Source organism: Leguminivora glycinivorella, chromosome 22 (assembly GCF_023078275.1).
Source record: "Leguminivora glycinivorella isolate SPB_JAAS2020 chromosome 22, LegGlyc_1.1, whole genome shotgun sequence".
NCBI classification, from domain to species: Eukaryota; Metazoa; Arthropoda; class Insecta; order Lepidoptera; family Tortricidae; genus Leguminivora; species Leguminivora glycinivorella.
In genome coordinates this window covers 3,420,785-3,434,225 of record NC_062992.1, presented here as the reverse complement: position 1 = coordinate 3,434,225, position 13,441 = coordinate 3,420,785, and the positions used below count along the sequence as shown (strand labels likewise).

General features: G+C 39.4%; 1 protein-coding gene across 2 annotated transcripts in view; it reads right to left on the bottom strand.

The window, feature by feature from the left end:
- Positions 1–312: 312 nt before the first annotated feature.
- The window catches only part of LOC125238018, a 220,732-nt gene continuing 207,603 nt past the window's right edge, over positions 313–13,441 (bottom strand). For both annotated transcript variants that reach the window (XM_048145299.1, XM_048145300.1), the window contains exons 5-6: positions 4,226–4,448; positions 313–3,091 (exon numbers count right to left, since the gene is read on the bottom strand). In XM_048145299.1, the coding sequence (XP_048001256.1) occupies positions 906–3,091; positions 4,226–4,448 (2,409 nt within the window). In that variant the 3' untranslated portion in view covers positions 313–905. The remainder of the gene's footprint in view (positions 3,092–4,225; positions 4,449–13,441) is intronic.

The window sequence follows — 13,441 nt, the reverse complement described above, 5'->3', positions numbered from 1 at the left end:
ACAAGTACATTCACAAGAGCTGGCATGAATGGAACGAATGAGTGAATGAAAATAGCTATGTGTGTGACTGATTAACCCACAAAATAGTGGCTTTTGACAGTTAGGATTATCTAGTATCAAAGACTTACGATATATAACTCCGTATAGACAGATAGTCTAAGAAAAAAACGTACCTCACTATCATACAGAAAAAAGAACGGTGGCTTAGATGGCATTACACCTTTGGGGTATGCTCAGCTAGATGGCGCTAATAATAATATTTGACATTTTAAAACATATCAAGCTAAGAATATGGTCCAAATTGTAAAAACTGAGGTTCAAAAGTTTTAAGCCTGTGTCAAGAGATGGCAGTCTATGCACTGTGATTACACACTACTTAGACCGTAACTCTCATACAATACTCGATTCTCTTTGCTAGTATGTAACGATACATTACTCACACAATCAAAGTTTCGTTTATTCATACCAGCTTTAGTGAAATGACCTGTACTCCTATAGATACAGATGTGGTAGGTAAGTTAGGCACAGTCGAGTTCACAAACATCTTTACCCATTAACAATACAAATATGTATTATAATTATGCGCTCGCTCCATTATAGGCCACGTATTCGCCTCGGCTAGACTGTGGCCACGAGTAAGCCCATGCATTTATAGTTTAAAAAATGTATATTCGAACTTATTGTCATTTTCTTCCACGAGTAAATACATATACTTATAACATTTTTAGTATATTGGTTTGTAAAGAAATTTGTGAAATCGACCGCACGTAAGTATCTAAATTGATAAAGAGTCTATCTTTATTTTCTCCTGTATGATGCCCGAATACAACGCTACATCCCTAAAAATCACAAATCACAGTTGCTCACTACCGAAATATCATCCATAACATCAAAACACTTAACAACTATTTTAAAGTATCATAAATGGCCTCGTTGGGATATGTACCATTCAAATGGATGCTGTTGCTAAAACTTAAAGAATTATTCTTACTTAACCGAATCTCCGTCCTCTCAAAACTTTGATCTACCTCTTGAGGATAATCTTCCATATTACTCGTTATTTCTAATCTTATTGCGTGTATTTTAGAATCTGATTGGTCAACAATCTTCGTGTCCCGCTCCCACGAATCTATGGCTATTGACACGTCGTTTTTACTGCCTAAATCATCAAAATCACTTGAGGCTATACTTGAAGTGTCCAAATTGAAGTCCGTAGTTTTCTCTATGACTACAACTTCGATGTGTCTAAATGGGTTTTCTTGGTTCTCAATCATCTGTCGAGCTCGCTCGTCGTTACGAATGGTGACCTCTTTTTTGACGTTGCAGATCACTGGATCGTTTGCTAAGACGTCTACGTTGTTATCATAGGATTCGTCTTCGCTAGCCTTGTTGGGAGCACATATTTCTGCATAAATGTTGTCTGAGCTGGCATCGGAATCTACCTTTTCTTCTTCCACGTGCACCGCGTCAGCAACTTGTCCGTAAGGTAAGTCTTCTATGACCGGTAACTTTCTCTTTTGTATTGAAGATATGGATCTCCTTAATTTGACTTGAGATTGCGGTTCCTCTTCCGAGATATCAATCGGTACGAGGTCGTCGTCGATTTCAAGCTTGGGAGTCGGAGCTCTCGGTTTGTCAATCTTCTTTCTAAAATTAAGCTTGTCACCTTCGCTTAGTCGTTCAGTTTTCGTCGGCATGCTGTTGCTGTTATTACCTTCTTTTTTATCTGTTGATTTCTTAGGATGCAGTAGATTTGATGTAGATTTGCTAAGGACCTTTTTTGTTTTGACATGGAATTCTGAGCATAGTTTTTCCGTTATAAATGAGTGTTGTTTAGAATTAATTTCGAATTCACTGTCGTTGTATAGAGAGCCCGCTCCGAACATGTTTATGTCTTCACAGCTTTGTATTTGGTTATACGATTCAGACTTGACCATCGCCTTTTCAGGTATCAAATCAGGCTGTATTCTCTGTCTCCTCTCTAAATTCGTTGATGATTTTGACGCAGAAGATTTCTTTAGCATATTTTCGTCCAAAGATTTTAATTTTCTACCTGAGCTAGCGTCGCTCTCCATAGATCCACAGTAGTTGATCTGATCGACACTGAGATTTTTGCGGCCATGTATCATGTTGATTCCGCTACCTTCAGTGTACGGACTGTCCGGGATTCCCGTTTGCACTGACACTGACTTTGTCAAAATTGGTTTCTTGGGGTTCGAACTGCACTGACTCGTGCCCATATCCGACGATGAAGTCGTCAGACTCTTGTAGGAGTGGCTCTTCTCTGCAGTGCCATCGCCCTTCGCCCTCGACGCTCCGAATCTGTCTTCAATGAGCTTCGCCATGTCCTGGTACCTCTCTATAGAGCTGTGTTTTTCTCCGAGAGGATCGAACGGATCCTTAATATCTCTGTATCTCTCATTATTCTCGATTGACGTTATCTTTTCGTCCGTTAGTTTCTCCGTGCTTTTCAGAAGCTTCAAGTTTTTGAACCACTTGTTCTTCTTCTGCGCGGAGTCCTCCCGGAACACCTGCATCTTGTCGTTAGAGAAGTGCTCCTCTGTTTTCTCGTCGTTCTTTTCGTCTTTGCCTTCATCGTCGCTGTAGACGTCGTAGTTCATGTGCTCGAGTTCGTTTTTACTTAAAAATATGATGGAGCCCTCCGTCTCATCCGGCATGTCTTTGAGGACCTTCTCGCTCTTCCCGAAGAGTCTGGACGTGTCGATCTTGAGTCCCTGGAGCGTGAACTTGCGTTCTTTTTCGAACTTGATCGGCTCATGGTTTTCGCTGAGGAGGTCCTTCTTGCCGATGACAGTCGAGTTGGCGTATGAGATCTGCCTGATCCAGTTGTCAACGTTGAGTTGACAGAAGGTGAGAGCTTTCTGCAGGCGCGCGGAGAGGAACATGCGCTTCTCGGAGTCGAAGCCGAGTTGCGTGCGGCGCAGGCGCGCGCCGCAGTTGAGGGGGAGCAGCTGCAGCGCCTCCTTGGCGAGCCCCGGCGGCTTGGTGGGGCAGGCCGGCGCGCCCGGCTCCGGCAGCGTGCACATCACCAGCACCGGCTCCGTTATCGCCTCCCGCAGCAAGAGGTCTTCTGGAAAAATCAGGCAAAATTGTTATTAAGTATAAGTTGGATATTCCTGCTCACTTTATATTTAATTACCTATTCGTAACTGTTGTGTGTACAACAGTGTACATAATTAGTTTATGGGAATTAGCTACCTAATTATTTACTTATTAAACAATGCCGTTTGACATTTAACAGTTGCGTGTTGTGAAATAGTAATTGCCAAAGTAAAAAGAGAAACGGGAAAGCAAATAAACAAGCAGGCACTAGCACCCATAATATGCAAATTTATGTAGGTAGACTAGTGATGACAGAGTGACTAGTAAACTAATCTCCAACGTTATGTGCCATCGCAATAGGCACTGTACACGGCACGGTACAACCGTACAAGTCACCCCTGTCCATGACGAAGATCAGGAGTGAAGAATACCATCCTCAGTACACTGATAAGATCAAGTGAGGATTCATCAACTCACCTCCAACATCATGCGCTATCTCGATAGGCACTGTTCCAGCCAGCAGCCTCGCCGGCAGCCGCCACAAGCTCAGTATATGCGGAAGACGGTGCCATATAGAGGTACCAGTCTCCTCTGCTCATGATGAAAATCAAACTATAGGAGTGAAGAAACAGCGTACCAGACATGCTGATACTAAGTGAGGATAGACTAGTGTTCCATGAACTCACCTCCAACGACATGCGCCATCTTGATAGGCACTGTTCCAGCCAGCAGCCTGACCCTCGCCGGCAGCCGCCACAGACTCGGTAGGTGCGACAAGCCGTGGTGTATGTAATGTAGACCAGGCAATAGTCATTGTCCAGTGACATCATAAGTGGTCTGACCGATAGGCGCCTCGGGCTATAGGTGCAGGCACTAGCACTACCTACTGTTGTATACATGTAGTCTATTGATTCAACAACTCACCTTCAACATCATGCGCCATCTCGATGGGCACTGTTCCAGCCAGCAGCCTGACCCTCGCCGGCAGCCGCCACAAGCTCAGCAGATGCGGAAGGCCATGGTGTATGTAATGTAGCCTAGGCAATAGTCATTGTCCAGTGACGTCATAAGTGATCTACCTGATAGGCGTCTCGGGCTATAGGTGCAGGCACTAGCACTACCTACTGTTGTATACATGTAGTCTATTGATTCAACAACTCACCTCCAACATCATGCGCCATCTCGATGGGCACTGTTCCAGCCAGCAGCCTGACCCTCGCCGGCAGCCGCCACAGACTCAGCAGATGAGGAAGGCGGTGAGCGCGCGCGCCCGCGTCCGGCGGCGGCGACCCGGACGGCTCGGCGGCGTCCCACTCGGCGGGGGACAACTCCTCGGGGCACACCTCATACAGCTCGCCCTTCGTGTTGATCGGGACGAAAAGCTCCTAAAACAAGATTAGTGTATGGTATAATTCTGAACAAAAAACATTTCGTTTTTTTTTCAGAATTATGAAAAAAAAACCAAGCACCATGGTTTTTTTTCTAAATATGTTTTTTTTTCAGATGGACAAATAATACGACAATAACGGTTTTTCGTGATTTGTAACGTTTCAATAACAATAACGTACATTTTAATTCGATAAACATTCAGTATGCAAACGTTTATTGGGGAATCCCCGATGCAGCGTGGAGCGTGGAGAGGCGGTGATGTTTCCAACAGTAAATAGCGATAACTACTAACTAGGTACAGATTGCGTAAATGCTAGTTGAATAAAACCAGAAATTAAAGTTATTAAATTAAATTCGTTTAATAGTTAACATAAAGTCTAAAAACCGTATAAAAGTATTAACTGTTTTGAGATTTCGTCCTTTAGAAAAAAACATAAGTACTCTAGAAAAAAAAATTATAATATTAATTAGTATGGATTTACATACCTACTCCATACTAAGAATCGTACCTCAATTTTTTAGCGCCACCTATTAAATACTATCATAACTGCACTGATCAAGCCTACAATTTTTTTCAAAATGTGTATTGACGTTATATCATGATTTTAAAATAAAGAAATATGTCATTTTGTTCTTATAAAAAAATAAAAACACGCAAAAATATTTGAGGAAAATATGATTTTGGCCAATTTCAGGATGCGAAACAGCGCCATCTAGTTTTAAGCCTAAAAGGCCCATACATTTCAAGGGTACATTTTTTGTATGGCCTTTGTCAGTCCAGTATTAAATCGTTCTTGATGCTGGTGAGATAACATGTATATGTATATTTGTATAATGCTGCTCAACCTGAGGGGTGAATTGGTTAGATCCGTTTTGTAACACATTCTATTTAGATTTTCTTTATTAATAGAAGTCTAGAAACATAAATTTTTCATTTCATTCATTTTCAGAAACTGGACATTCGCTGCTCATGAGCAGTTGTCAAAGAGGATCGAGTTTCTAGAGAGTTACTGCCAAAGAAAAATATGTAATCATAGACTGCCATCTCTCGACACAGGCTTAAAAGGATTCATGCTTGATAATGATGTGTTAAAATGTCAAATATCATTATTAGCGCCATCTAGCCGAGAGTCCCCCAAAGGTGTATCGCCATCTAGCCCACCGTACCTGTTTCTCTATGATTCCGAGGTACGTTTTTTTCTTAGACTTTATCTGTATTTACGGAGTTACATATGTCTTTGATACATAGGAATAAAAAATTGGTTAGCTGTTCCAACATCTTAATTCCCAGTGGGATGCTGTGATTGAAATAGCCATAAAGATACCGATCATAAATTCCAATGATCCTAGTAAGTAGATACACTACAGATTAAGTACATTTTGTTCAATCTTTAGGAGTGAATTAAGCTGTAGCACTCAATTAAAGACATTAATCAAGTTCAATTCATTAGAAATTACCCTGACAAAGACGCGTTAAAAAGTGTTCCTAACTCTAGGCACAGGTTAAATATAAGAAGATCATACCATCCCATTCGATAAATTCGACCGCCTAAGAACGCGCATACACTATAAGTACACCATACATAGATGGCGCCGCAAAAAATGCCTTGTAGCTTTCGATTATACTTGTAGATGGCGTTAAGTGTCACTTTTGACATAGATTTAAGGCTCGAAACTGACACTTAACGCCAATCTACAAATAATCGATGACAACAAGGCATTTTTTGTGGCGCCATTTATGTGTGGTGTAGTGTATGCGCGTTTTTAGGCGCTCGCAGTTTAATGTATGGGATGGTACATGATCTTCTTATATTTAATCTATGCTCTAGGTAAAAACGGGTAGGAACGAAAGGTTTTACACGACTCATTAAACATAAATCATTCTTTTATACAACTTCCTAGCGTACCTGTCACAATATCAAAGGCGTGTAATACGCCCGTAGACCGTAGACCTTTTGCGCTCCCGTCGCTCGCTCGTAAAAGGATTCCAGAAAGATTTAGCGACTGACGCATGCGTGGACACGGCCATTATTATATAAGAATTCTTGACATATTGTAGAACTAACAAGTACGATAATAGACTCAGTTGTGTATGCGCTACAATTCAGTTTTGAATGGCTACGGAGGTTTTAGATTTTAAAAGTACCTAAGCCGGTGGGAAAGGAAACCTTGCAAGGATCCGTCTGTCTAATAGCGCATTCTTATAATAGACTACCTTTTGCCCGCGGATTCGCTCGCGTTAGAAAGGGACAAAAAGTAGCCTATGCCACTCTCCATCCCTTCAACTATCTCCGCTTAAAAAATCACGTCAATTCGTCACTCCGTTTTGCCGTGAAAGACGGACAAACAAACAGACACACACACTTTCCTATGTACTTATAATATTAAGTATGGATATTACGAATATCAACGATTATTTCAGATTTCTAGACAGGTAGGTTTGAAGACTTTGAAAAGTGATAATTTATCATCATCATTGATCACTTCGTTTCATCAAATCTTAGGTACTATTAATTATTATAACTACTCGTACCATAGAGGAATTTAAGTAAAGGAAGAGTTGCAACTCCAGTCCATACAACAGTAAATGCGAGTTATTTGTATAGGCATAGTTAAGTGACATCTAGCGACAATCACGCGTCAACTAGCGTAAAATATCAGTACTGCTTGTCATGACATACTGAACAGTACTGATTGTCGTAAAATATCAGTTGTACTTGTCAATAGATGTCGCGACGAACGAAAAGTCTAATGCTCACCAATTTTTAACTAATATCACAATAGTATTAATCAGTATTCTGTTTTAATTCCTTCTGCTTGTAATTAAGTTGTAAACTGTTCTAATATTATTTTTTTGGCAAACGAGACACAGTTGCCATCTAGTATCGAGTAGTGGTACTGATAATTTAAGCTATTTGACAAGTAAATGACGCTAGATGTCACTACAAATAACTTGCATTTACTGATGTATGGAGTTACAATAGTACATTACATCAGAGGCCGGGAAAATGAGGATTGCCGGCCAAGTGGGTATATACATGTATATAGGATAGGGATACGAGGCCGGGAATCCGTTTTCATGCCGAGGCATGTATAGTGCTTTTCTCAAACATACAATGAAATAAAAAATGTTGTCGAAATTAAAAAAAAGTTACTTTGCAGGCCTAGGCCTAAAAAATAATATGAAATCCCTTTACAGTCCTCTCGAGTTGTTGCGCCCAAAAAGCGATACTTCCCAGCCCATTTTAAGGAACGTAAAGACAATATTTCATTGCATGTTTGAGAAAAGAACTCTTCCCTTACCTATTCCCCTATGCCGATGCATCCCATACTGATTGTTTACATTTTCCCTTAAGTTTTCGTATTATAAAACGTTGAAAATTCACGGTAGAGGGGACAGGTGCAATAAACTATTGCAAGCTTCCGCATTTAGGTAAGGGCGTCGTTAAATTTGAGTTCCCGGCGGATAAAATATTAAGATTTAATGCACATAAAGTAGTAATTTATGGTGTATCGCATCTCTACGGTACTTAAAGTCGCTATTCGATAAGAGATGGCGCTACCGGTATGAAAAATAATGACTCAATTTGTGTTTAAATATATGGAGACCGGATCGGAAAACAAAAGACATGCACTTTCCCTGAAAATAAGACACACCCGTTGACCACGAACGCTGTAAAGTTTTCTAAACGTCGGAATGAATTTTAAAATCATTATATTTACTGGTGTGGTGACGGGTTAAGAATTTCACCACCCCCTTTCTTCCCGTGGGTGTCGTAAAAGGCGGCTGTGGGATATGGGTTAAATTGTGGCGTAGGCGAGAGGCTGGCAGTCACAGTTTCGTTTTCTGTCAACCCCTTAAATTATTTGCCAAGAGTGGCACTGATACTTTAGTAGTTTCATGTGCTCTGCCTACCCCTTCATGGGATACAGGCGTGATTGTATGTATACTATGTATGTATGTATATTTACTGACTGACTGGTAGAGAATGCCGCAAGGCGTTAAGTTTGCCATTTGTACTTTTTTTTTGTAAATTTGTGCAATAAAGTTTAAATAAATAGATATACGCGATAACATCCGTTTCTATAGTTTTATTTCATCATATACCAAAGTTCTCTTTTATAAGACTGTAGGTAAGACTTAAGTATAATCGATTAATTTTTCAGTCTAGTTTGCGCTGCCGGAAATTCTACGCACGACGCGATAGGTATAGCCTGCCTGCCTAGCTGGCCCCGTAGCCGATTGGCATTTCTGCGACGCGAAACGAAAACGAAACGCCGCGAAAGGTAGTCTGGCTCTATCGCGCCAATACGCAAGAGCGATAGAGATAGGTATCTAAAATCGCTGTCAGTAGAAATTGCCAACAATGTAAACAAACCATTATACAAAATATCAATATTTTAGCACAATTTTATTATTTCAAAGGTTGAGGATCACAATTTGATATGAATTGATTAAATAACACATGGATTTAACCAGTATCTGATGAGTTAGAATGAAAATTAAAGACATTTTGACTACAAGGTTTGTTTACATTGTTTACAAATTCTATTGACGGCGACTTTACGAGCGTTTCGTTTCGTGAGCGTTTGTGCATTCGGCTACGCACGCTGAAATGACAATACGTTGATGCTAGGTGGCGTTCGAAACGCAGTCTGGCTCTGTCGCGCCACAACAGAAAAGCGATAGGGGGAGCTAGCTACGATACGATTATGAAAGCGATAGTGACGTTGGATAGGTACCCAGTGGCATCACAGGTTCGATCAAGAAAAAAACGCAGCACCTGTTGAACCGGTCCTTCTGACCAAATTCAGTCGAAGCTCTAGTAAAACACGCTTGCTGTGGCGTAATGATATTAGCTGTTGGATAATAGTACAGTCAGCAGCACAAGTTGCGTAGCGGGCAAGGTGTTCAAAATGAACTTGACACGATCTTATTTTTAAGACAATAAGAGCGTGTTAGGATCATTGTGAACACCTTGCCCGCTACGGAACTTCTGCTGCTGACTGTACGAGGATTAGAGACGTTAGGGATAGGAAAGCATAGACTTGATTTTAATAGCCGACATTTTATGTAGATTATTCCCAGAAAGTTAAGGCCCAATAAGTAAGCTGTACATCCATACTAATATTATAAATGGAAAAGTGCGTGTGTCTTTTTGTTTGTCCGTCTTTCACGGCAAAACGGAGCGACGAATTTACTTGAATTTTTAAGTGGAGATAGTTGAAGGGATGGAGAGTGACGTAGTCTACTTTTTGTCTCTTTCTAACGCGAGCGAAGCCGCGGGCAATAGCTAGTATCTAATACACAGCAGTTTATGACACTTTCGCAGGTTTCGTAGGTTGGGTTATCCAACTGTTTAGAATAGATACAACATTGAAAATTGAATTAAACTAAGAAAATGTTTTTTGCGAAAAAAATATTTTACTTTTCTTTCAAGAGTCATCTACTTACTACTCTCCGAGATATCTAAAAACTCCTTACTCGACGGGGATACGACGTTTCATAACACAGTTCCTATGACCACTTTTCTGCTCCATCATGAGATCAGCTCCATGATACCATAGTATTGCATTGTCACGTGATTGACATATGTGTGCAAAATTTCAGCTCAATCGGAAACGGGGAAGTTGGTTTTAGCTTCTACGTTTTGATCCAAACTAACATACTAACAAGGCAAGTTGAATAAAAGCTTATAATAAAAACTATTTATTATATGAAATATCATACACTACGTAGGTACTCCACCTAAAAACAAGTAAATATTTATAGATTGGATTGGTTCAGGATTTATTAAAATAAAACTTGCACAGTATCACCACACCTCGGACACTGGCGATCAAATATATGAAAGAGGCGCGTTCCTAGCACACATTCTAAGCTCGTGTAGGCTCGTATGCTCAGAGGAAAAAATTTGCTTGTATGAGTGAGATATGACAGGTTGACTGTTCGCGTTTTTGACAGGCGGTAACTGTGAGGTAGCCGAGAGTGGGTGGGCTACACTTTCAACGGGGAGCAGGAGTGGTCATACTGTACGATAGTACTCTTTATTATACTGTGGTATCACGGTATGGCAGATTCCTCCAGAGGCTCAGTTTGAGCTCCTGCACTTTCCTTTTTCAACGGCATCAAGCCGACCCGCTCACCATTCTTCGGCACATCTGTCGAAAACCTCCTCGGATACTCCTTCTTCTCCTCATCTTCCTCCTTTATCAGATACCTCCACTTAGCTCCATACATAGCCGCTTCGTCCGCCAGCTTCCTACTATGCTTCACACAAGCTAAAGGAGACAACCAAGCTATCACCGCATTTTTACCATATTGCTCCAAATCGCGATTGGCAGAGTTCGAAATGATTTTCCCATCGGGTCTTATAACAATAAAATACGGAATGTATGATACTTCGTATAAATAACTAAGGATAAGTACCAGGGGATCATCATTTAGAAGAGTAAACCAGTTCGCTTGCTGCTCGAAGCTCTGTCTCATTTGTGATTTGTTCGCGTCCAATGGCACGTGAATAACTTCTAAGGGCACATTCGCGTGTTTGACACTTTCGTAGATATTGTAAAATTTCTCGACGATTCCCTCTCTGTCTACATTTATTGTGTTGAAAAAGACAACGACTATATCTGCGTTGGCTTTGATCCACTCCGGCTGTATCAAAGCGTAGTTTTTGTTGTAAATCTTTGCGTCTTTCAACCAGTTGTATCGAGGAATCTTTATTGAATTAAAAGAAGTCATTGCTTTGTTAATAAGTTCCGGGCTGCAAATAAGTTATTTATATTTTGACAGCTTTGATTGGCAGATAGCTGTCTCTATGACATGTTGCAGCTTATTACAGATATTATAAAATAGGTTATATATACCTAATTTACACTAATTGAATTGATACTTCAAGGTCAATTTATATGTATGTTTCTTCTATTTAAATAGAGGAAGAAGTTGGTTTTTGGTAAGTGTTTATTGCCAAAGTAGTTACAACTATGCTAAGAAACACTTATTATATGTAAGTGTGTTTAGTAAAACTTTGTCGGTTACCATTAAGGCGAGATTTACTTGTATATGAATAAACTGACAAAGCGACAAAGTGGGACGTTCTCCCGTGCACACTCACATTATTGTAAAAAACTACTTTAACCACTAATCTCAGTTCTAAAGTTTAAACATCCAAAAAAGTAAAAAAAAACAATGACAGATAAACACATAAACTGTCAGTCAGTGTCAGTGCTCAATCCGTTTTGACCTAACGGAAACATGAAAACCAAAGAGGATCGAGTATTAAAGAGCGTTACTGTCAAAGCAAAATGTGTAATCACAGTGCATAGACTGCCATCTCTCCACACAGGCTTAAAACTTTTGAACCTCAGTTTTGACAATTTGGCCCATATTCTGAGCTTGATATGTTTTAAAATGACAAATTTTAATATTAGCGCCATCTAGCTGAGCCTACCCCAAAGGTGTAACGCCATCTAGGTCACCACTGCTTTATCTATATGGTACTGAGGTACGTTTTTTTCTTAGACTTTATCCGTCTAGATGGAGTTATATAGGTCTTTGATGAAAACTAATCAAAAATCTGGACCCGTCGTTTACCTGTTACTTAATATAACGAGAAGTGAACGTGAAATGATATATCTAACTGTGCAAACAAGCAAGTGTCATGCGCTGTTCTAAATAATTTGCCAAACTACGAAGAAAAGTTAAGGTAGGTGAGCAATTTTCAATAAGTTCGTACATTTCGATCATGTCTTCTATATTGATAACAAGTTTTTTGCAAAAAGAGGCATTTTTGGAACAAGCTTTTATCGCTGACTGTACCTTTCTTTCAACAGTCATCTGCTGCTTTCCTAGGCATTTCAAAACTCCTTACTCGATGGGGATACGGCGTTTCATAACAGAGTCCCTATGACCACCTTTCTGCTTCATCATCAGAAAGCTCCATGATACCATAATATTGCATTGTCACGTGATTTACATATATGTATGTGCAAAATTTCAGATCAATCAGAAACCGGGAAGTGGGTCAAAATACAAAATACAAAATACAAAATCATTTATTCAGCAAATAGGCCACGGGGGCACTTTTACATGTCAACATTACAGAGTATTCATTAAAGTTAAACAAATGAAATTAATAGAAATATTAACTAAAAATATTAATCATAAGCAAAGTAGCTATACACTGATATAGAATTAGAGATGTATAAAGTCTCTAAATGTCATATTATTACTAACTATAATCAATAATAAAGAAAGTGCAAACAGATACAAAGATAAAAGAAATCTATAATACTTCAATAGTTGTAAAAGACTGAATATTACAAGTAAAAATATTATACTTAATCAAATAATCCATGGAGATGTATAGCGTCTCCAAGAGTCAAATTTTATAAAATTAAAATATTTAAAAGTAAAAACCTTTGTCAAATAATACAAAAAATAAATAAAAAATACAGAAAATGAACAGCTAAATTACACATTTCAAGAGATGTACAAGTCTCTAGTTGTCAATCATTAAAGAACAAATCAAGTTTACAAATAAGGGCCAATCAAGGTTACAAATTAAGTTTAAAAATATAATCAAAATCTCAGAGATGTATAAGGTCTCTAAGTGTCCAAAAACTAACATTAACTTAATCAAACGACAACAAGGTCATTAAAGTAAGGAGTCTATTTTAAAATAAAATATAATCAAAATCTCAGAGATGTATAAAGTCTCTAAGTGTCCAAAAGCTAAAATTAACTAAATTAAACGACAACGTGATGGTCTCTAGTGTCATCCTTAAGACATTACTTACTTAAGTTTAATTCTTACAAGAACCGAATGTAGTGTCTCGCAATCCGCTCAAAAGTAAAGTTAAATAATCTAACAAAACATGTGGCCCAGGTAAGCTTGAACAGACCAGTCTCCACAAACAGCACCCGTTCACGAGTATGACGCGTATCTCAGCCATCGCCTCCCTCAACCTCCATTCGGGAAGGTGG